Below are 25,192 nucleotides of genomic sequence, written 5' to 3' on the forward strand. Positions count from 1 at the left end.
CTGAAATCTGGCTTCCTGTTCTGTCCTTCCCTGGCCTTTAGTCGCCCGCAGTCCATTTGGGGAGCTGAGGCCGAATTTCAGGGCTTTTAGAAGCAAACGTTGTTCGTCGGTGGACCAAGTAGTGTATTCTTGCCAAACCCGTGCTGTATGTGAACATTTGGGAGAACTGGTGGGAGGAAGGAAGGAATGAAAGAAAGAGGAAGGAATGAAGGAGAGGTGAGGAAAGCAGGGAGGCAGTGAAACAGAGAGGGGCGGGGAGGGGAGGAGAGGGCAGGTGCCTCGCTGGAAGGTGCCTTTGAACTCTGAGTTCGGAAAGGTGGCTTAGAACCCCTGAGTCAAAGTTTCCTGCAGCCCCGCGCCTCTGGGATTTTGCACATGACCTTACCCGCTCGGCAAGCAGCACCGCTGCCCTGGGACGCAGGGTGGGGCGGGCGGGGATGGGGCCGGGGCGGGGCCGTGGCAGCCCTTGAAGTGCCGGAAGAGGCTCTGCTGTTGCCCCTGCGAGCACCAGATCATGGCAAAGCTAGGAGCGTTGATCCTTCTGGGGGCCAGTCTGGCCTTTTTGGGGCAGACGTTTGTGGCGATTAGGTGAGTGCGTTCTGGGCTCTCTTGTGGTTCAGGTTTGATCAAGGACAGCTGGCTGCCACCATCCTAGATAGTGAGAAGGTGCAGCAGACCACCCACAGACTGCATCGACAGTTGGGTCTCTGGTTGCCTTCCTGGAGCAGGAGGGCAGAGACGGCCACATGTTTTCGGAAGGTCAAGTCTGACCCTCTCTCCCCCTAGCCTTTAACGTTCTGCTTGTGGAAACAACAGGAGCTTTGGAGATGCTGGGCCTGCAGGAGGGGACCAGGCTGCCCTGGATGCTTGTGGTGACCAGACACTGGGGAAGCCTGGCCAGGCAGTGCCAAATGCTGGGTCTCAGACCCGTCCCGGATTCAGAGGGCAAGGAAAGAAGCTGCAGCCTGCAGGTGGCAATGCATTTTGGAGGGATGTGACCTGTGCGGGTGAAAGATTCTGCGGTGACAGGAATCCAGCCACGTCCCAGGAAAAGTCAGCACTGGGCTAGAAAGAAGGACCTCAAAGAGGGGACAGACACTCCTGAGCTAGTTTAAACCCTCTGGTTGCCTTCCACCTCTCTGAGCTGTTTTCATTCCTTGCTCCATGTAGAAGCTGCTTTCCTCAGACTCAGCTCTAGAAACTATCGAGATAACTGATGTATGTTGGCAATGCTTTCTAGTTCAGCTTGAGCTTGTTTATTGGCATTTGACCCCCGCCCCAATGCAACCAAGTGACAAGATCCCAAAATAATAATAATTAGAGTTAAGGTTGCGGGGGGGCAGATTTGGACATAGGTACAGCTAGGGAACCATTCTACCATTAAGCTGCACCCACAGCCCTAATGTGTATTTTTACAAGAGACTGAAAGAAAAGTCCAAGTGTAGACACTTCTTGAATGTAGTTTCATAAAAATTTTAAATTATACATAATATTTATAAGAATGTTTCACAGTGGAAATAAGAAGAGTGCACTGAAAGATAAATTTTGCCAATTGATTAAATGGTGTTGAGTTTAATGAATTTATGTTTGCAGAGTAAATCAGCATATAAAAATAATAAAGCAAAAGCTGCAGGATTTAGCTTTTCGGAGACCCCATTGAAATTTGGGAAGGCATTTTTTGTGGGGGAAAGTCAAAAGGCAAGAGGCCTTTGAATGGAAGAAATTGAAATTTAAAGTAGACATTGCTTTAGAAAGTTAACTAATACTATTTGGGGCATTTAAATTCATAATATTGTTTAGTTATTCATACTGTTGAAAGGGTCTTTCATTCAGAGAGGAAAATATTTTTCATGTATAATCCTGTTTTAGCCTTTCAGCAATAAAAGTGAAGTTAGTTTATATAAGCACATTACGCACACAATGTTCACAGTGAGGATAGAGTTGACCAATATGGAGGTGACTAAAGGCTCTGTATAGACATTGGTAATGGATTTGATGCCTTGAGCCCTGAGGGTTTCTTTATTTCTATAGAGAAAGATTTATTACATCTCGAGAAGTGGAGCCGGTGGAACCCCAGAATTGCCACCTTATTGAGAAACTTGGTATGTATGTGCCAGTACCAACAGAGGCCAGTATAATAATTTCTTGTTGCCATCTGCCTAAATGAGATGCTGAATGATTTCATGTCTTGTTACTTTTGTGACCCTCCTGGGTGGCTTCTGCCCTATCCACTGCACCAGAGCTATCCCATACAAGGTCTCCAGGGGTCTCCCAAAAGTCAATATCTGTGGCTTTTTCACAGTTTCCCTACATGTGTCTCCAGAATTGAAGAATGTCATTGACCATTCCTTGGCCTGAATTCTCCTCCTTCCTCTACTGTGATATCTCATCTCTTCCCTGTCCTCTGTTTCTTGTCTTAATTCTTTTCTTTCTTTCTCTACACAGAGGTGGTGGGATTGTCAAAATGAAAGGGGCCACATAGTCCTGACAGTGAGTAATTAAACATTCTGCTTGATTTAAAGACCTGTCACCCAGTACTATGTTACAGCCCTAACAGAGAGCCCAGTAATGACTCACATTGAGTTTCCTATCAGCGTATGGAATAGGGCAGGGAGGTCAGAGCCCGATTGAATTTGACTGGGGAAAACATAAGTTATGTGACATTTACTGACTTGTTTACTCTTGAGGAGTAATAGTCATACCTTTTGCACATGTATCTCCCATCTTCTTCAGGGACAATCAGACTACATGATTGCTAAAGTTGAGTTGTACAACTCAACTAAATTTGAAAAGCTAAAACTAAAGTTAATAATGTAAATCAGTGTTGATTATGCAAACATTTTAAGGAGAATAGCAAATAATTGGAAGCTGGCTAGGAGCAGAAGGAAAAACTACCGTATTTTTTTCTTTTGTCTGTTGTTGTAATTACATTTTTTGTCTGAAGAACCAAATAAGTTAAAGTGATCCTTAGTCATTTGTTAGTATGACAATATTAACATAAGTCTGAAGGGAAAACACCTCCTTGTCAAGGGTGTGGTACTGAGTCCCTTCCAAACACCTACATTATTCTCACAACCAGTGGTAAATTAGGTGATGATGTCTGTGCTCTGCAGGTTAGGCAACTGGTGACAGAAAAAATGAGTTATTTGCCCAATGGTCCAGAGCTAGAGGGTGGCAGACCTAGATTAGACAACGCATTGATTTTCTTCTAAATCAATTTGTACTCCTTGTTATGTAACTCCACGTGTCTTAGCTACTGACAATACATTTTTATTACACATACTCCAGATAAGTATTATAAGAACACAAGAGGTAAGCAGCTAGAATATTGCTAAATAAAGGCTGGCAAAAACAAGACAGACTAGATATTTAAACAAACATAGCTTATAAGACATTGATAGAAGTCTTTGTGAAGCAGTGGAGCACCACTAAGGTCTTTAGGTAGAGAATAATAGGCAGTAACAGAGATGGAGAGAAATTTCAATTTGTATTTTCTTCAAGACCTGTATTTTGAGGTTAATTTTATTGATGGAAGAAAATTCTCCCTTTTATTGTGTTTTTCTTGCCCAAATTCTTTCTTGCAGGAAATACTGAAAGGTGAAATATTTCTCCCTCAAGGAATCATACCTCAAACCTTCTTCCCTGTTGTTTACCTTTTTCCCAAGGCTATGAGGATCAGGGAGTACTTTGACCAGGAAGTTATTTGGCTGTCCTTGGCATCTAATCAAAGTTTACAAATAAGTCTGTTGTGAATACAAATAAGTTTGTTACAACTTTCTATGGGCAGGATAATCAAGTAGGTAGTCTTTGGTTTTGGTATCTCCTTCCCTTCTGTTTTTTCTCTGCTTCTGTTGCTCCTCTGGTTTCCAACATATGCTGTTATTCAGCAGTGGATTCTGTTTGTTTTCTGAGCTGACTCAGTACCTTCTCTCTAAGATTTGAAATAATAACAGAATTAATTGATAGTAAAAGCCTCATGTGGTCCTTTCTCAGGGTGCCTATAGGGAATGATTGAGAAAATGAAGGACTGATTAAGGAAACAAAGTTGTGCCAAGTTGCGGTAGGGTTGAGAGGTTACAAAGCAGTAGTTATTTATTCACAGTACAGATTTTTAGACTAAGCAATGAGGCTTTAATGATAGTTGTGTGCAGTCTCATGAGTATGTGGGGGCGATCACAGAGGAGGGCATCCTGGGGCTCTTACTCCCATGGGTGTCCCTGTTGATGAGGTGCACTGGGCTCACCATGAAAGTACAGTGTGGATAGGGGTGAAGAGGAGGGAAATGTTGTGCAGTCAGTTAGTAGTTCTTTCCTACTTCTGACCGAGAAGCATGGTGCAAGTAAATAAAACTGCAGAGCCTCTGAAAATCGAGCCATTGAGATGGGTTGATGCTGCTATAGGTGACACGAAGAGTGGTGTTTGGAAGACAGAAGAAGCCAAACTAGAACACACACAACTCAGAGTATCTTGTGGAGATGGTCCTTGACTTACAATGGGAGTGACAGCCTAATCGACTCATTGTAAACTGAAAATATTATAAGTGAAAAATGCACTTCATACACCCAGCCTGCCGAACATCCTGACTTACCAACACAGTGCACTATAGAATATTGAGTGTTTTCCCTCATGATTAAGGAGCGGAGTGGAGCTACAGCTCTCTGCCATGGCCCAGCACTGAGAGAAGGTATCATGCAGTAGATCACTAGCCTGGGAAGAAGTCAGAATTCAAAATCCAAAGTAAGATTTCTGCAGAACGCCCATTGCTCTTGCACCACAGCAAAGCAGAAAAATCATAAGTTGAACTCTGCTAATTTGGGGACTGCATGTACTCAGAAATTAACACTCACTTGTCATAGATCACTTGAAAGCAAGGCAAAGTTCAAAAACTTAAAGTGTGTATTTTATTTACTGAGCCTATTGAGCACATCTACAATGAAAAGGCAGGTGTTATGTTGAATGCAAAAAACCCAGTCTTTGTCCCCAGGACTTTCTGTCTACTATGAAATTAACCAAAGAACACAGGTTAGCTGTCCCAGTGTGAAAAATGTCTCAGTGGAGGTAGTCGCAGATTACAGATCCCATTAGTATATAAAATGGATGCTGAAACCAGGAGAGATGGGAAAGGCTGAGGGAATGGTCTCCAACTTCATTTCTCAGAGCCTGTGATCTTGTCCGTTTGGAGGTGGGGGTGGTGTGGGAAAGGGCTGCATGTGCCAAGGAGGGGCAACATGTGCCTGGGCAAGCAGATGTCACAGGCTGCACACACAAGCACTGTGGCACAGTTGGAATGTAGAGTGGATGGCACCAGCCTTGGGAGCTGGGGCTGGGAGCTGAGATATGGAGGGTTCAGATCTAGAGCAAGAGGCTTGGAATTTATACTGCCAGCTTCAGTGGGCCTGAAAAGGTCAACTTTACATTTCAGAAAGATGACTGTCAGCACCACAGAGACAGGGTGTAGGGGAGTCAACGTGAAGTATTGGGAAGTTGTTGTAACCCAAGGGGAAGTTTTGGAGCTCAAGTGACAAATTATCAATGGATATGGGGATCAAGGAAAAAAGAAGCTCCAAAAATAGCTCCAAGTTATCTTTGGGTACTTTTGAGTGCTTTGAATACTTGAGGATGGAAATGCCATTCATTGATGTTGAAATACAGAAAATGGAATACATTTAAGGGGAAAATGTCCAGGTCACTTTGGTACAGAGGCCTAAAAGAAGCCTTTGCAACTCTGACTTTCCAAATTTTTTCACTCAGTCTAGACCAGCCCTCTATAGAGGATAAGGCTGAATCTCTCAGGACATGCTCTGGAAATTGCTAAAGAATACATCTAGGGTGTGAATTTCTTTTCTACTTCTCCCCCTGCCCCATGAAGTTCTAAGAAAATAATTTAGTATTTCAAGAGTCTGACTTAGGTGTTCCTATAAAATAGTCTGCCCGTGGGAGTCTTGAAAGTTCATAGTTTTCCAAGTCAATGGTTGAAAAACTCAATGCAGTTTCAAAAGTTTGAGCCATGAAAGTTATGATTTCAAGCTTTCACATATGCATAGTTCTGATATTTTTGTTTTGGTTTTGCAGAAAATGGCTCTGAAGATATTGATATACTCCCTACTGGACTGGCTTTTATCTCTAGTGTGAGTATTTTCCGTGCCACTCTGCTATTCACATCAACAGCTATCCAGACAGTGCATTAGTGTTGTCAGTTAGAGCTGCCAGATAGATCTCTACACTCTCATCCCACCTCCAGGTACACCAGTTAACTAAGAAAGCCCACATAGGAATCTGGAAAGCTAATTAAAACCCCACAGGAATGCCCATCTTTGACTGCCCCCATGGTGGGCAGCTCCCTGTGGTCAGCTTCACACACGAGAGTCTCCGTCAGTATATATTGATTTCCATTTGATTCCCAGACTGTCTCTAGACCTGTCCTATTGCTGTCCATCTCCATCCATGCCCTATTGGACTGGGTCTCAACACCTAGTAGTCATCTTCTCACTGTCTAGTATCCTTCTTACCATGCCTGCCTGTGTTGGAGCTCTGTAAGTGTCACTGGATCGAATGTGAACCATACTGCTCCATTCAAAACACTGAATGCTTCCATCTTGGGCTCTGTACTATTTCTCCCACACTTTTCAAGAAGCAGAAAAGAGCCTGCATCTTGTTTCCATTGCCACTTTACCAAGTTTGGGATGATAAGGGAGCTATGCCAGGGACTAAAAATCAATAACAAAAACGTATGTATTGGGACAATGTTGAAAATTATCATGCCTTTGTTAAATCAGTTGCACACTGGAATAGGGTCTAAGATTTTTAAAAAGTAGGTTTACCATATTTTCAATGTGAATGAATTTTCATTGCTAAAATTGCATGTATAATATTCTATTTCAGCCATTAAAAATAAGACAAAAGAACATGAATTTTAAATCTAAGCATCTTTGGCCAAAAGTGAGGCACTTATAATAACGTACCCTGAATTTCCAAGATCTTAAGTATGTATATGTGTAGACTTTATTTCTTTACTTTTCCTCCAAAATCAAAGGTAAAGCAAAACTGTCTGGAAAAGCCTGTTCTTTGTTAACCAATATTTTCTGTTGTCAAGATAGATTTTCACTATTATGCCAGATGGACCTTCAAAAATATTTGCTAGACCCTCAAAAATATGAGATATAATTTCTGTTAGGAAATAATATTTCCATTACTGCAGCATGGTTTTTTCCTGTTTTGGTAGAAGTAAAACTTCATAATTATTGCTATGCAGAACAATGATATTTTCATCACAAATATTGCATGACAACTCTCAACATGAAGGTCTAGACAATGAGCCTTGTTTTGTAAACTAACAATTCAGAGGTTAAGGGTTATGTTTTTCACTTATTTTTAACCTTTGTGCACTGTAGTACATTTAAGACCTTGTTATCCTTAGTCTCCCTTATCAGCCTTCCTTCCCACCCTACAAAGAGTTTAAAAGCTGGAGATTTAGAGAGTACTTTTATGTTGTAAGTATTTCTAGTCTATTTAGAGGTGCCCAGCAGGATATTTTCTTCCCTGCCATGGATGTTGGCTTGCTCCTCTTTGTCTGAAAAATCACTCCCTTCTTCACGCTTTGACAACTAGCTCTTGTTTCTTTGTGAGGCCTCACTGTGCAGCACACTACTTCCTCAGGGAAGTCTTCCCCAGCACTCTTTTCTGGGTGAAGTCCTCCTTTATGGCCCCACATCCCCAATGTGCATGTGAATGTGCATGTAAGAAACAGCAGGAAGAGAGAGGGACAGAGCAAGAAGGTAGAGTCCGATGAAGAGAATTTAAATTAACTGCAAATGGGCTAGGATATAAGGTGGTTAACACTGACATATAGGAGAGTTATGGGGAAAGAACATGAAGAGGAAATCAACTATTTTGTTCTTGGTATAGAATAGACCTTCCCCAAGTTTGGTTGCGGTGAACTCCAGTGTGGCAAAAGCCAGTACATTCGAGATACCAGTTGTTGGTTGACAAAAATTCAACCTTACCAGTAGAAAGGTCCATAGTCCATGCTTCTGGAATGAACTTTTGTAATATTTGGCAAAAAGGATTCATGTCAGAATTTTCAGGCATACCTGAAGGAACAAAATAGGTCAGAAATACCTGTAGAAATACCTGTAGAAGTCTGACAACCTCATGTTGATTCTTGGCTGATTCTACTATTTGTTGATATGTGAAATAATCTCAATGTAGAGATGGGAGCAATAAAATTATACAATATACCTCTTTTCTATGCTTTGAGGAAAGCAAGTTATAGAATATCAGGATTGGAAAGAATCTTAGCAATTATATATCTCAACTTTCTTATTTTATGGACAAGGAATCTAAGGCTCAGCCAGGCCAAAGGACACACACAAAGTCACACTGCCTGGTCTGTCTCATAATTTTTGGCTTAACTCTTTTTAAATTACAAGTGCTTCCTTATCTTGAACATGGTTCTTCCCATATTCACAGCCCATGCTTAGATAACCTTGGTAACCAGCCAGAGCAAATAGTGACCATAACTTGTGACAAAGTGAAAAATCCCAAGGAATCTAAATGAAATGTAGAACTTAGAGCATTTTGTGTGGCTTTGACATTTAGCTTCCTTATGAAAATGTTATTTTAATATGATTATGTGTTACATACTTATTCTCTATTTTTTGAAAGGGATTAAAATATCCAGGCCTGCCAAACTTTGCACCAGATGAGCCAGGAAAAATCTTCTTGATGAATTTGAATGAGCAAAGCTCAAAGGCACAAGCACTAAAAATCAGTGATAGATTTGACAAAGAACTATTTAATCCACATGGGATCAGTACTTTCATCGACAAAGGTAAAGCCTGAATGAATAAAAATAAGGGGCAAGGAGAGAAACAGAAACCACTCACCCCTGTGACTCAACATTAACGTTAAAGACAGAGGGTGGTGCTATTTTACCCTAAAAATGCATACAATATTTGTAACAATGTAAAGTGCATAAACTATTTTAAAACATTGAGTTAAAGAAGGAATACCAGTATTGAGGGCTCTACTTGGTCACCTCCTCTTTCTTCTCTCCACTTTTCTTTTCTTTTTCTTTTTTTTATTGGTCCATTTTAGATGTATGTGGTGATCACATTCATCATAGGGAATTTGTATCTGTATGTAATACATCTTGATTCTTCTTCCTCCCATCCCCTCTTCTCCCTTAAACCCCTCTTCTGCTCTTATTTACAAAAGCTTTGTTTGAATTTTTCTTCTATTCCTTTTTCCCTTTTCTCTTCTTTCCTTTACCTCTCTCTTCTCCCTAGTTCCCCTTCCCATTGGAACATTTTCTTCCAATTTTCCAATATCTGTTATACATATTGGTTCTTATATACCCTTTCAGTTTCTCACATCAGAGAAACAATGTGATAATCAAACATTTGTGTCCGATTTATTTCACTTAAGAGTATGGCTTCAAGGTGCATCCATTTACCTATAAATATCATGAGTTTATCCTTCTTTACAGCAGAGTAGTACTCCATTGTGTAAAAATACCACATTTTCTTTATTCATTCATCCGGGCATTTGGGCTAATTCCAAGTTTTAGCTATTACAGATTGTGCTGCTGAAAACATGAGTGTACATATCTCACTGTGATTTGATGCTTTTAATTCTTTCAGGACGATACCAAGAAGGGGAATAAGTGAGTCAAATGGAACCTCTAGTTTTAGTTTTTCAAGAAATCTCAACACTAATTTCCACAGTGATTGCACCAGTCTACACTCCCACCAACAGTAGTGAAGGGTTCCTTTTTTTCCCATAACCCCTCTATCATTTGTTATTGGTTGATTTCTTGATCATAGACATTCTTTCTGGAATGAGATGAAATCTCAATGTTGTTTTTAATTTGCATCTCTCAAATGACAAGTGATGTTGAACATATATTTATTTGCCATTTCTACTTCATCATCTGAAAACTGTGTATTCATTTCAGATGCCAATTTTTGGACTGGGTCTTTAAATTTGGGGAGGCTGATCTTTTTTGAGTTCTTTATATATTCTAGATGTTAGCCCTTTGTCTGAGGAACAGCTGGCAAAAATTTTTCCCACTCTGTGGGTTGTCTCTTTTTTATTTTGCTGTGCAAAAGATGTTTAACAAGATGAGATCTCATTTGTTGATTCTTTCATGTGTAATTGGGGTTTGGTTCATAAAGTCTTTGTTTACACCTATATCTTTAAGAGTTCTACCTATTCTACCTTTCAATAGAGTTAGCATTCTGTTTTAATATTTAGGTCCTTGATTCACTTTGATTTTAGGTTAAGGCATGGTGAGAAATATGGGTCTATGCTTAATCTTTGGCATGTTAAAAGCCAGTTTTTCCAGTACCATTTATTAACAATGCTATCTTTCTTCCAGTTAAGGTGTTCCATCTCTTTGTCAAAGATAAGATGGTTGAGTACGTTCAGAGTTTTTTCTGTATCTTCTAATCTGTTCCACTGATCCTCAGGTCTGTGGTTTTGTTTTGTTTCATTTTGTTTTGTTTTGTTTTTCCCAGTACCATGCTGTTTTTATTACTGTAGCTTTGTAGTATAATTTCAAGTCAGGGATTGTGATGCCTCCTGCCTTGCCTTTGTTGCACAGAATTGCTTTTGCTATTCTAGGTCTCCTCTGGTTCCAAATGAATTTTGGGATAGTTTTCTCTAACTCTATGAGGTATACTGTTGGTATTTTGATTGGAATTATGTTAAATCTGTATCACAAATTTGGAAGTATAGCATTTTCACTATATTGATTCTTCCTACTCAAGAAGGACAGATATCTTCCTATTTTCTAATATCCTCTTCAATCTCTTTTTTCAGAGTACTGTAGTTTTCAGTGTAAAGGTCTTTTACTTCCTCCATTAGATGGATTCCTAAGTATTTCATTTTTTTATCCTATTGTAAAAGGTGTGGTTTCCATAATTTCTCTCTCAGGGAGTTTGTTGTGTACAGGAATGTTATTGATTTTTGAGTGTTGACTTTGTATCCAACTACACAGCTGAATGGTTATTAAATCTAGAAGTCTTTTGGGGGAGTTTTTGGGGTCTTCTATGTAGAGTATCATGTCATCCACAAATAATGATAATTTAACTTCTTCCCTTCCTATCCTCATTCATTTATTTCTTTCTCTTGTTTAATTGCTCTGACTGATGTTTCCAGAACTATATTGAACAAGAGTGGTGATAGTGAACATTCTTGTCTTGTTCCTGATTTTAGAGTGAAAGCTTTCAGTATTTGTCCATTCAGTATGGTATTGGCTATTGGTTTATCATTGACTGATAGTTTATTATATTGAGATAAAAACCATCTATTCCAATTTTCTGTAGAGTCTTTATCATGAATGGGTGTTGGACTTTGTCAAATGCTTTTTCTGCATCTATTGAGATGATCATGTGGCTTTTGTCCTTGGTTCTGTTGATATGGTATATTGCATTTATTGATTTGTTATGTTGAACCATCCCTGCAACCCTGAGATAACTCTTCCTTGGTTGTGAAGTATAATCTTTTTGATGATTTGCTTCATTTTTTTTCCCCAGTGTCTTATTGAGGATTTTTGCATCTATGTTCATTATGGAGATTGCCCTGTAGTTCTCTCTTTTGGATCCTTCTCTGGTTTTGGTATCAGGATAATGCTTGCTTACAGCAATGAGTTTAGGAGTATTGCTTCTCTTTCAGTTTCATTAAAGATTTTGAGAAGTAGTGGCATTAGATCCTCTTTAAATTTCTTATAGAATTCAGCAGTGAATCCATCAGGATGTGGGCTTTTCTTTGTTTGTGGGTTTTTAATTACATTTTCAATTTCATTGAATGATATTGACTTATTTAGAATTTTTATATCTTCTTGATTTAGCTTTCATAATTCATATGTATCTAATTCATATTTAATATGATTCATAATTCATATGTGTCTAGGAATCTGTCCATTTCTTCTGTTTTCCATCTTATTTGAATACAGTTTCTTGAAGTACATATTGATGATCATCTGGATTTTTTCAGGATCTGTTGTGATTTCACCCTTTTCATTCTTAATTGTACGGACTTGAGTCTTTTCTTTCCTTTTTTTCATAAGTTTGGCTAAGGGTTCATCAATTTTATTTAATCTTTCAAAGAACCAACTCTTCAATTCATTGTTTCTTTATATTGTTTTCTTAGTCTCAGTTGCTTTTTTTTTTTTTTTTTTGGTACTGGGGTTTGAACTCAGGACCTTGCTAATGCAAGGAAGGCAGTGGAACCACTGAGCTAAATGCCCAGCCCTTATGGTCTTAATCTTTATAATTTCCTCTCTTGTATGAGCTTTAGCAGTGACTTTTTTTTCCCTAGAAGCTTCAGGTTCAATATTAGGTTGTTTATTTGGGCTTGCTCTGTTTTTCTGATATGAAAATTCACTGCTATAAATTTTCCTCCCTTGTAGGACTGCTTTTATTGCATCCCATAAATTCTGGTGCATTGTACTGGCATTTTCATTTAATTGTAGAAACTTTCTAATTTCATCTGTGACCCATTGGTTGTTCAGGAGGGTTATTTAATTTCCATGTGTTTATGTAGTTTTTGTAGTTTCTTTTGTCATTGATTTCCAATTTCATTACACTATATTCTAATAATATGCATGGAATAATTTCAGTTCTTCTGCATTTTCTTAAGCATGTTCTGTGAGCTAGTATGTGATCTATTTTGGAGAATGTTCCATGTGCAGTTCAGAAGAATGTGTATTCTGATATTGTGGCATGGAACACTCTGTAGACATCTCCTAAGCCCATTTGTTCACAGTTTGGGTTCAGTTCTGATATTTTTTTTGTTGATTTTTTTGTCTAGTTCATTTGTCTATTTGTGACAGTGAGATATTGAAGTCACTCATTACAATTGTGTTAGTGCTTTTTTGATTCTTCATCTCCATTAGTATTTGTTTTATATAGTTGGATCCACCGGTATTTGGTGCATATATAATTATGATTGTTATATCTTCATTTTGGAGTGTTATCTGAACAAGTACATAGTGACCTTGTCTCTCTTAATCAGTCTTGGCTTGAAATCCACTTTGTCTGCAAACAGAATACCTATCCCTGCTTTTTTTCCAGCTTCTTGTCTTATAAAGTATTATTTTCCATCCTTTGACTTTCAGTCTATGAATTTCTTTTTGAGCTAAATGTGTTTCTTGTATGCAGTATATTGTTGGATCTCATTTCTTGATCCATTCTGCCAGTCTTTCTTTTGATTGGTGAATTGAGACCATTTACATTGATGGTTATAACTGATATATATTGACTTATCCTTGTCATTTTAGTTTCCTGTTATTGGCTCCTTTTCTTTCCCCTCTGTTTAATTGCTCAGCTTGCCTGGTAGATTCTTTCTACTGGTGTTTATGGAGTTGTAATCCTTGTTACCTCTTTCTAGGATGTCCTTCAGAACACTTTGGAATGCTGGCTTGGTGGTTATGAATTTCTTCAGGTGTTCTTTGTCATGGAAGTATCTTATTTCCCCATTAATTTAAAAGATAGTTTTGCAGAGTACGTCAATCTGGGTCAGAGATTGTTTTCTTTTAGGACTTGAAATACTTAGTCTAAGCTCTCCTTGACTTAAGAGTTCATGTTGCGAAGTGTGCTTTGATTCTGATGGGTTTTCCTTTATAGGTGATTTGTTTCTTTTCTCTAACAGCTTCTAATATTCTGTTCTTATTCTGGATTTCTGTAATCTTGACTATTATATCCCTTGGGGTAGATTTTTTTAATCATGGCTAATTGGAGTTCTACACGCCTCACTAATCTGTATGTCAAATTCTTTTTCCATCCTTGAGAAGTTTTCATTACTTCTGTGAACAGGTGTTTTTCTGTCATTTGTGCTCTCTCCTACTTTTTCATTGAGCCCAATCTTATGTTCTTTTTCACATCATCTTGCAGCTATTGGATTGATTTTTCCCTTGCTATTAATCTTTCTTTTCATGATTGCTAACTGCAGTCACATCTTCCAGATCTGATATTCTGTCCTCATATTGGCTCATTCTACTGTGTATACTTTCAGTAGAATTTTTAGCCTCTTGAATCTGTATGAATTTGTTTCATGGATTCCATTTCTTTCCTATGTTGGGCATTCAGTTTTCATCATTTTTGTAGCTCCTCTGTGGGTTTTTTTTTCTGTGTCTACTCTAAATTCTTTATCCAAGTCCTTCTTATGATCATCATCTCTTTTTTACCTGAGAAATTATTTCTTAATTTTTTCTGTAGCCTCATTCATCTGCTTTGTTATTTCTACTGACACCATTTCACAAAATTCATGTGGGTGGCTACTCATTTTCTCCACCTCATTGTCCCCTGGACTTGCCCTGCATGGGCTGGAGGTCTGGAGTTGTATCATATTTTTGTATCTTGTCATTTTCTTTTCTTTGTTTTAAAATTCGTTTTCTCTGTGACGCTTGTAAATTGCTTATGGTAGGTAGCTTTATCATTAATATTGAGGTCTCCCTAGGAAACAACTATTCTTCAGAGATGTGTTCTAGGTGGCTCTTGGCCTTTAAGTCTGTCCCAAGATCCTATCTTCACAATTTATTAGGGGTGAGGAGTTGCTGTCTATTTGGCCCAGCCCCCAGTCCTTTGGTACTGGAACTCAGAAATCACAATTATGACCCCAGACAATCACAGTATTGTCATACAAGGAAGAACAACTGATTGCAACAGGTATGATACCCTGCCTTAGGTAATACAATTACCAATAATAACAGCATCAAGTACAGCCTAGAAACTGACAAACTGTAGTGACTATTAATTTAGTATCATTAACCATAAGAGCAAAATCTATAGTTATATGTCTGCAGTGAATTTCCCCTTAGTAGAGTGATTTTACCTGGGAGGGACGATTTACGAGGGATAAGGGGGAAAATAGAGAATAAATGAAGAGAAAGATATCAGAAGCAAGGCTGAAAGACAAAGGAAGATCATTCAAGCTTTGGGAAACTAGAGAAGAAGACAAGAGAGAAAGAATGAGGGAAAAATTAAAAGAAGATCAAAGCAAACCAGAAAAACTAGAGACAATGTTCCTCACAGGAAAAAATAAAAGCTAGTCAAGAGAAGAGAAAAAAATACAACAACAACAAACAAAAGAAAACAATACAAAATAAACAACAAAAATTAAAAACCCAAACAACCAAAAAAAAAAAAAACCACATCAACAGCAACAAAGCACAAAATTTTTCTTACCACCGCAAGTCTGTAGCTATCCTCTGGTGTTCACAGTTCTATGGTAGAGTCTAAATCAGAGCCAAAATCTATAATGCACCAAGTCTACTCTCAGCTCCACAAAATTTGCAGGCTCATCTTGACATCTGGCTGTGAGGCTGGGGCCTGAGTCTTCAGCCAGTAACTCCTTGGATGTCCCTCAGGGGCTTGCCTCAGTCTCCTTACCCTAACCCTAACCCTAACCCTAACCCTCTGTTGCCATTGTCCAAGGCTGCTCTGAATCCTGCATTCAGTTGGCCCTTTCCAGCCCTTGCACACCGTCCTCTGTTCCACTCCCCTGGTGCATCTCTCCCCTCTCTCACATCACTTGGAGGAGGGAGGGGTGTTCTGCTGTGGTCAGACTCACTACCTTCACCCTCGCTGTCCCTTTCCATGGCCAATGCTGTTTTTAGAGGTTCCAGTTAGCCTAGGGAGAGGTGCACAGCATTTGCTGCTCTGCTGCTCTGGCGTGTTTCTCCCTTTAAGGCCCTGGGCTCACTCATTCTCCATGGGACCCTCTCACACATGAGTTCAATCTTGATGGTTCCCAGCTCAATCGGAGTTTGCTTTTTATCCTGTCATAGTATGAGAACAAACTGATGGACCATCACGGGGGGGGGGGGGGAGCAACTTCCTGGTCACTTGCCTCTATGTGTCTCTATTTTTTTCTTATTTCACTATCATAACTTGTTTGAATACTGCTCTTAGAAATATAAGATATAAAGACACTTTGAAAAATATGTAACATTAAAAAACAATATAAAGACATAGGAAAAAATAAATTGGACCCATGTAAATTAGAAGTTTTTATACCTCAAAAATATCAAGGATGTGCAAAAGTCCAAAGGATAAGCAATATTATTTGCAAAATAACACATCTGATAAAAGGCTTATATTCATGTTATAAAAATAAGTCTTACAATTCAGCAATATAAGACAACTAATTTAAAAGTAGACAGGGATCTGAATAGACATTTCTCCTAAGAAGGTATACAAATGGGCAAAAAGCACATGAAAAGAGAGTCACTACCTTTAGCCATTCAAGAAATCAAATTCAAAATCAAAATGAGTTGCTTTTTCTTATCCACTATGATGAAAGTAATAAAAAAAGGGATAAGCAATCAGGAATGCAGGCCAGGCTATTGAGAAATTGGAGCCATCATGCTTTACTGGTGAAGTTCTGAAATGAAATGGGGTGGCCACATTGGAAAGCAGTCTGGCAGGTCCTCAGCTATGTCAAACAGAATTATCATATGACTTAACAACTCTGCTCTTTGGTTTGTGCCCCAGAAGAGAACTGGAAACATATTCACAAAATCTGCATACAAATATTCATAACAACATTAATCCTAATACCCAAATGCTCATCAACCGATGAATGCAAAAAGAAAATGTGGCATATTTATACAATAAAAAATTATTTGACAAAAAACTACTGATGCATGCAACAACATATAGTAGATGCACCTTCCAAATACGATGCTCAGCAAAGTAATTTAATCACTAAAGGTCACATATTATATAATTCTGTCTATATAAAGTGTCCAGAATAGGCAGATTCATGGAGACAGAAAGCAGAAGGGTGGGAGGAATGTTTGGGGAGTGATAGCAAGTAGGTATATGATTTCCTTTTGAGGTTATGAATATATTCTGAAACTAGGTAGTGTTATAGTTGCACAATTCTGAGAACATACTAAAACTCACTAAATTTTATATTTTACAAAACTAGATTTAATGATACAGGAATTGTATCTCAAAAAGCTATTATAAAAGTCCAAGATTATATACACTATTTGTTTGTTTGTTTGTTTGTTTGTTTGTTTGAGACAGGGTCTCACCATGTAGTTCAGGCTGGCCCTGAACTCATTATGTACTCCAAGCTGGCCTTGAACTTGTGGTGATCTTCCTGCCTCAGCCTCTTGAGTGTGCTGGGATTATAGGTGTGCACCACCACACCTGCTGTATGCACTTTTAAAACAAAAATTTTCAATGTTATTTTTTACTTGTTCATGTTCATAATTTCAAGCTAATTTAAATATTCTATATTTGTCCGTCCATTAAACAAGTAGGAAAATGAAAATAGTGAAGCCTCACTAAAAATACTTCCATGAAGGGAAAGCCAAATTGAAGAGTCAAAATTCAGAATTTTTTAAAGTTTTAGTTTTTTCAAATGCGTATTGTAGTTGCAGTATATCGGCAAGTAAAGCTTGGTGGAGGTGGTTTTATTGGACAACAAAGGATAATTAAAGATTATTTCTACACGCTCGGTAAATTGTTGTTCAGTTCCTTTCCTCTACACTAATACAGATTTGTTCATTTTGAATAAATGAATACCTTTTTAAAATGCCTGCATGATGGGGCTGGGGATTTAGTTCAGTGGTTCTACTGCCTGCCTTGCAAGCTTAAGGACCCGAGTTCGATGCCCAGCACCAAAAAAAAAAAATGCCTGAATGCTGTTCTATTAAATAGGTTAAGTATTCCCCTTAAATCTTATATACATTTTTTTACGTGCTTAGCAAGCCTTGCTTTAAAAGATAGTTGTGCCTAACAATTTTGCATTTCTTTATAGGTTACAAAGAATTTCCATGTGTTGTAATTTCTTCATTTCTTATAATAAAACTCCAGGCCCAAACTTGAAATTTCTCCTTTCTTTGACTCATTCAGTCAACTCATAATGTTTTGGTCAAATCACCTTTCAAATACATAGACAATCTCTCCACCTCTCCCAACCCATCCCGCAGTATCTCAGTCCAAGCCCTCAACAGGGCTTGCCTGCATGCATTGGTTCCCGAACTTGCCTTTTTAAAATACTAACTCAATCCATTTTTACAGCAAGAATTACTTGTATGCATGTCTGTGTATGCCACTCCCTTCTTAAGTCTCCATATTGCTCTGAGAATAACCCCCAAATCTCCAGAATGGAGCAGGTGCTTTCTGCACTCTTTCTGGCATCTATGGGCTCTCTCCATGCTCCCTGGATGCCACTCTCCCCCAGGCATTCTGGACAAGTCACACTGGATATGTTTTATTTCGATGAATTTCCTCATTCTTCAGGATCTTTGCATCTGCTCTTCCCTCTGCCTGGAATAGCTTTCCACCAGTTCTGACTGACTCTTCCTCATCATTCAGGCTTCAGCTAAGTATCACTTGTTCAAGGAATCTTCCTACCATCTTGTTTCAGATGTACCTTGTTACAGCTCCTCTCTGTATACTTATTCCTTTAGCACTCATCAAAAGTAGTAATTTTTTTGGCACCTGCCTGGCAAGCCCAAGGTCCCATGTTTGATCCCCGGTACCAAAAAAAAAAAAAAGTAGCAATTTTTTGAATGTCAAAAGATATCAACCTTTTTTCTATTTCCTGTTATTGCTTTGTAGAAAGCTCTTTTCATCTTCAGATCCCAGTTTAACTGTCACTCTCAAGTGGGTGACACTCTGAAGAAAGTGTCCCCCTACTTTAGTATTCTTTGCTTGTAGTTTACTTACTGTTTTCCTGTTCATTTTCTTCTCTACAATATGATCACCACAAAAACTATCTGATTTGTTCATTGTTGAATTCTTGGAGTCTAGAACAGTTCCAGAGGCATAGTAGGTACTCACAGAATATATGTTAGGTGAATAAATGGAGGATAGGTATAACAGATGTTAATACTCAATTTCATAGATGGAGAAAATGGAGTTGAGAGGAGTGTAGTAAAGTGTGATTTCTTTTCTGTTGTTAGTAAATGGCTGATCCAGTGGAACCCGGGTAGTCTCACTTGTAAGCCTAGGTCTTCTACTGGGATAATATTAGGGCTTCAAATTCTATTTATTTTTATTTATATTTATTTATCTTGCAGTGCTGGAGATTGAACCCAGGGACTTCACATGCTAAGCAAGCCCTTTACTACTGAATCACACCTTCCAGCCCCAAACTCTATATGATTCAAGAGACACAACTGTTTTGCCTGCCACTGTAGTGGACATAAGATGCTCGGAAGAAAAAGGGGTGAAAAGTGATCAGATTACCCTGGAGCTTTCACACAGCATAGAATAGAGTTAGAGTGGTAGTTATTTGGAAAGTGGTTGCTTTGTTTTGGATAGGACCAGTGTAGGGATTAACTCAGAGTCATTTAATCAGCCTTCCATAAAGTACTTATGTTATGATTGGCAGCCTCTATGTATCTAGTTTGTAAGGCTACAAAAATTAGACATAGAAGGGGTAAAATCAGACAGACAGCATGAAGGATTATTCATATCGTGACTGAAAAAAGAACTTCTGGTTGAAAGGCTGTTAGGGGCTGAAATTCACCTACATTCTGTTTCTGAAGCTCTTGGCCCAGGAACACAGCTGGGTCTGACCAGAATAAGGACTCATCTTTGAGGAAAGCCCTCTCCTGAGACGGCAGCAAAGAGTTCCTGGGGTCTCTGAGTAGACACTTTGCATGGCAGGGCTTGGCTTGCCTCACCACATCAAGGGAACGAGTCAGGACAACAGACACAGAACAAGTCCGACGGAGACTTGAGAATGCGGCCAGGCCCACTGAAACTCCAAAACTCCTCAGACTGGCTCTCCTGAGAAGTCTGAAAACAGTAGCCTGAGAGCCCAGTTTGCTCCCCTCAGTCCTGTTCACAGCAGTTCATGTTTCAGTATGAAAATAGCTAGGCAAACATGCTTGAGGTCAGTGATACCCAGAATTAGCTAGATTTTTTTTTTGCCTTTGCACTCATGTGTACCTTTCATATCCCTTGGGTTCATTAAGTGTTTTTACTGCAGCCTCAGGTAGTTGACTTGTACCGGAAGTTCATTGTCTGCTTGGGAGATGTTGCTTATTTTAAGGTATACACTGCCCTGAAATTTCTTCAGCTTGTGTTGTACTGTAGGCTGTTGTCAGGCATATGAAAAATTTTTCAGCAAAATTTCGTGTGCTTCCAACTAATTATGGAAGAGTCGTCTGGGGAAACCACATCCATGTATGTGCACCACTCTGGTTCTGTGTGTTCTTTTTAGAGAGAATTCGTAGCTGAACAGACCTTGCACTGAACAAACATCTGTGCTTGGCTCTGCCACCAGGAAGTGGTGAAATTGCTGTGTCACTTCTCTTTGAGCTTCAATTTCTTCAATAAAATGGGGACTCTGGCATTTGTTTTAATAATCTGTCTGTGGACCGTGAGGACCAAATGCGAAATATATGAAGAAAACCCTCTCTGTGGGCGCAGTGCTGCATAGCTATAGTCTCAGCCATCAAGGATGCCAAGGCGGGAGTCTAAAACGAGCCTGTGCATCATGGAGAGACCCTGACTCAAAACAAAGCAAAACCAAAAAGCCTTGGAGGTGACCAAGTATTTTTAAAAGTCTGACAATGGTTGCAATAGAAGTAAACTTCTTAAAAACTATCCCTTTTTTCTGTTTAGATGGCACTGTGTATCTCTATGTTGTGAATCATCCTCACATGGAGTCCACCGTGGAGATATTTAAATTTGAAGAACACCAACGCTCTCTCATACACCTGAAAACTGTAAAACATGAACTTCTCAAGAGGTACAGAATTAAACCTTGTGTACTTCTATTTATTTTGCACCACTGCTGCGTGCTTTTTTCTCCTTTGGTTCAGCAGGCTTTCTTAAACTTGTAGTTTTGCAGCAATTTTTTCTAAACCTCTCTAAAGATTCCCGTGGTGACACTGCCCAGCACCTCACTAGAAATTGCTGTGTTCAGTATTGAATATCCCTACATTTTTCAACTTTTTGAAAGCATTTTAATCCCATAAAGGTGCTCAATTAGGTTCCCAGCTCTAATTCCATCCTCTTTACCACAGCAACTCAATACCTACTATTGGGCTGTCTTTAAACACCTACTCCCTTTTCTAATTGTATTCCATGAGCCTCACCCACTGGATGTTAAACCAGCCTCCAGAAGGATCATTCATTGTTCAATAAGAGGGATTAAATGGAATTTGGTAAAGCCCATGAGTACTTAAAAGAATTACATTTATTGAATGTTGACTATGTATTAGGCACTGTGCCAAAATCTTTAACTTTATTTTCATAATAGCCTTTAGTAGTAGCCATGCATAAACTAAGACCAAGAAGTTTTGGGCTAGGTAACTTTCCCACATCACACAATTTTTAACTAGCATGACCATTATGGAAACGTGAGTCCATCTGAATTAGAAGATGGGCTCCCATTTGCGATGGTGAGCATCTTTCTTACTGCACTCAGAAAAAATAGTTAAGTTTTTTAGTGGACAAACTGCCCATTTCCAGTCTGTAGCGAACAGTGAAAAATTTGTCTTTTGTAAAAGAGGCTTAACACTAAAGGGCTGGTTCTGAAATAATAGAGGTTGCCTCTTTCATAGGGAAAAAAAGGAAGGAAGTTCATCTCATTCGTTCTCGTTTTCAACATCACCTGTGAATTTCTTCCCATTGCATTTGAGGGCAGTGGAAGCAGAGAGCACAAGAAGCAAGAGTGTTGAGACACTGAGCTTTTCCCATTATGCACTGTGTTGGACTAGAACTGCCGGAGAGTTGCTGGGAGGCTGCGGCCAAATCACTTGAGATGTGTTTCAGTTTCCTCAGTAATTGGTGAAGATTCTCTCATTGACCTGACTTGCCCAGGGATGGACAGTGAGGAGCAAATGCTACAGCATATGACTTCACAGAAGAGTCCCCTAGAAAGCGCAGCCTGAAGGAAAGCTGCATATGAACCACTTTATTAGGGAATTCAGTCCCAGGAAGCAGAAATCAGAGACCAGCCTGAAATTGGGAAGGAGAAGGATTGTGAGTTGAATTATGTTCTGCAGAAAGATATGTTGAGATTTCATCCCCCTATGCCTCAGACTATGACCTTACTCAGAAATAGGACCATTGCTTATATTTTTTAAATGAAGTCATATTAGGCATCCTTAGAAGAAGACATATATTCAGGGAGAGTAACATGAGGTGCAGGAGCCTTGAAATGACAGTGACATTTCTATAAGCTAATGAATGTCCTGGGCTGCCAGCTGCTGAGAAAAAGATTCTGCCACAGAAATTTCAGAGGGAACATGTCCTTGCCAACATCTTGAATTCAGACTCCTGGCCTCCCGAACTGTGAGACAATAACTTTTCCTCTTTTGAGCCCTGCAGTTGGTGATACCTTGCTCTGGCAGCCATAGGAAATTCATATACAGAGAAAGTCATAGCAATAGCATTAACGAACAAACCGCTTCTAAGTGCAATTGATGGCTCAGAATCATGGACTTGTCCTCAAGTAAGCTGCATAAGCTTCATTTCAGAACAATCTTGTGGAGATAGGGAGAAGGGCTGAATCCACAGCCCCGTCTCCCATTAGTCAAAGGTTTGTCTCAAGGGTCCTTAATCACCTCTGCATTCTTGGATATATATGTGCAAACCAAATCTCATGGTAGCCTGTGCTTTGTCATCAACCAGAGTCTGGAAGCGGGCCTGGTGAGGTATGGCACTGCTTGGTGGCACCTGTAGGAAAGAGGCAGCTGAAACAAGATAGTTGGGGACAGAAATCTAAAAAGGAGCTGGAGGGGTCCCCTGCTGACCAAGTATGGCCAGCAGGCAGAACAGAGCGCTGGGAGACACATTGTGAGAGGATTGAACTTATGGTGTGGGGAAGAGTTTGGGAAGAAGGAACATTTAAATAGGACATGAGAGGCTCATAGCCCCATGACCTTGGGGAAGTTGTTATATGTCAAAACCTCAAAGTATTTCCAAATTCCGTCAATTTTCCTTTCCATTTAAATTTAATCTAAAAATCCTTAATTTTCCTTTACATTTGCAGTCAATTTTTCTTTTTCAAAATGGAAATGACTTTCCTCTTTTTATTGATTATAAAAATAATGCTTGCTTCATTTAAAGATCGTGCAGCGGTGTGCGTATAACATAGCTATTTGGTCAGCTGAGGCAGGAGGGACACTTGAGACCGGGAGTTTGAAGCCAGTCTGGGCTTCTTGAAGGAGAAGGGGAGGAGGAAGAGGAAGAGGAGAAGAACGGGAGAAAAAGCTCCTAATGATATTGAGGAACAGAAGAAAGAAGATCAGCCATAATCCCATCTGTAAAGCTCAAAAGGGACTGAGTTAAGCTATGATAACAGGAAGAAAAACCTATGGCTCTAGACCACATAGTGTGGTTTGGTTTGGTTTGTTTTGGTTTTCTCAGTCTTACTGCAATAGCCATGTAGGTGACTTGGTTTCATTTAGGGCCCTAGGAGGACCCTAACCAGATATTTCTCATTACTATGTAAACCAGGTGGATCACTCACTGACTCCCACAGTCTTCTATCCAGAAGCCACACGCATTAGTCAAGCAAGTCACATATTCATGCCTAATGTTTAAGTCTAATTCCCGAAGGAGGAAAATCATAACGATTATAACTGCCATAGATAATCATTATTAACATTAGATTTTGGAGTTTGATGTGTATTTGTATAATAATTCATTTTTATTTTTTGAAATTGATGTATTAGTGATTTTGACACCAATCAAGATATTAAAATGCTCTAAGGATTTCTCCCTCCCCCTCCCTCTCTTCCTCCCTCCTTCCTTCTTTCTAGTGTGAATGACATTGTGGTTGTTGGACCAGAACAATTTTATGCCACCAGAGACCACTATTTGGACAACTTCTTCTTGTCACTTCTTGAGATGATCTTGGATCTTCGCTGGACTTATGTTGTGTTCTACAGCCCAAGAGAGGTCAAAGTGGTAGCCAAAGGATTTAATTCTGCCAATGGCATTACAGCCTCACTAGACCAGAAGTATGTCCTTTCATCATTTTTCTACCCTTTGTCTTTAATATTTTGGTGAACTCCTTCGCTTAAGGTGCATTGGGCTGAAGGAGTCAATATCGGGGGCAGGGTCAGTTATGGTCAGGGTTCACACTAGTGTATTATCTAAAGCAGACTATTTATTGTCTTCTGCTTCAGATTCCCCTAGTATAAGGAGGAATCAGACTCAAAAAATAAGTCCTTGTTCCAAATGTTTACATGACTCTCGAAACATCCTTTGCTAACACATTGAAAATTTGTATAAATGTACGATACTTCTATCCCTTATGAGGCCAGCAGGTATTTAATCACTTCCACTAAGTTCATTTACCTAAAACCTTGTACCAGTGAGTGAGGCTTACCTTAGAGGGGCATTGTAATTATAGAAATTGCCTACTTACTGATGTCTGGCAGCAAAGTATTCCCTGACTCTTTTTAAGTAGCATGAAATTTTATGAGACAACACTCTTTAGAAGTGTTTACAAGTTGAAGAATTTATTTTTAAAAAGAGAAGTACCTTGAATATGGACATGTAAATTTGAGATAATGAAGAGCAATGAACCCTGGAGAAAAATACCAGTAAGTGTTCCTCCTCTTTAAAGAAAAATGGTTGTGATGGAACTTCATGGTCACTTGATATTTCTTTTTAAGCACTAGTTTTTGGAAGTATGACTCTCTGGGCCTTAGAAGAGGTTCACTTACCTCCATTTGATTTAAAGAAAAACTTGTAAATTCTCAGAAATGAGATTGCACCTGTATGTCATTGGAAATGCCAATTTTGTCCTTTATAGTCACATCTCATATTCAAAGCCGGTCTAAACATTTCAAGGATATTGAAAGTACCACTCCATTATCTTCTTTTACAGTGGTTTAGAAAGGCACTTCAGCTGTGGTGGTACTTCAAACTAGTCTGAATTTTTATACCTGTTCTCCAAAATAAGGATTAGCATCAAATCTCATTACTACTTGCTTAAATGTCACTGTTATTTACTTCAAAGGTATATCTATGTAGCTGATATAGCAGCTAAGAACATTCACATAATGGAAAAACATGAAAACTGGAATTTAACCCAACTGAAGGTAAAAATACCCAGGTTTACCCACACAACATGGTCTCTAGCACCAGCCCCATCAACCTCCTTGAATGAAGGAACGATGATTCTTTCAAAGCAATACCAGTGAGATCATGCTTCTGTTTTAAATGTACATCCCTAAGTGCCCTAAAAACAATAATCT

General features: G+C 39.1%; 1 protein-coding gene across 1 annotated transcript in view; it reads left to right on the forward strand.

The window, feature by feature from the left end:
- The first annotated feature begins 429 nt into the window (after window positions 1-429).
- Window positions 430-25,192, forward strand: part of Pon3 (paraoxonase 3) — a 28,779-nt gene continuing 4,016 nt past the window's right edge. The window contains exons 1-7 of the mRNA XM_004862712.3: window positions 430-588; window positions 2,032-2,102; window positions 6,073-6,128; window positions 8,665-8,830; window positions 20,598-20,724; window positions 23,747-23,947; window positions 24,955-25,036. Of these exons, the coding sequence (XP_004862769.1) occupies window positions 515-588; window positions 2,032-2,102; window positions 6,073-6,128; window positions 8,665-8,830; window positions 20,598-20,724; window positions 23,747-23,947; window positions 24,955-25,036 (777 nt within the window). The 5' untranslated portion in view covers window positions 430-514. The remainder of the gene's footprint in view (window positions 589-2,031; window positions 2,103-6,072; window positions 6,129-8,664; window positions 8,831-20,597; window positions 20,725-23,746; window positions 23,948-24,954; window positions 25,037-25,192) is intronic.

This window comes from Heterocephalus glaber, unplaced genomic scaffold, assembly GCF_053883595.1.
Source record: "Heterocephalus glaber isolate CG9 unplaced genomic scaffold, H.glaber_assembly_v1.0 deba00000546, whole genome shotgun sequence".
NCBI lineage: Eukaryota > Metazoa > Chordata > Mammalia > Rodentia > Bathyergidae > Heterocephalus > Heterocephalus glaber.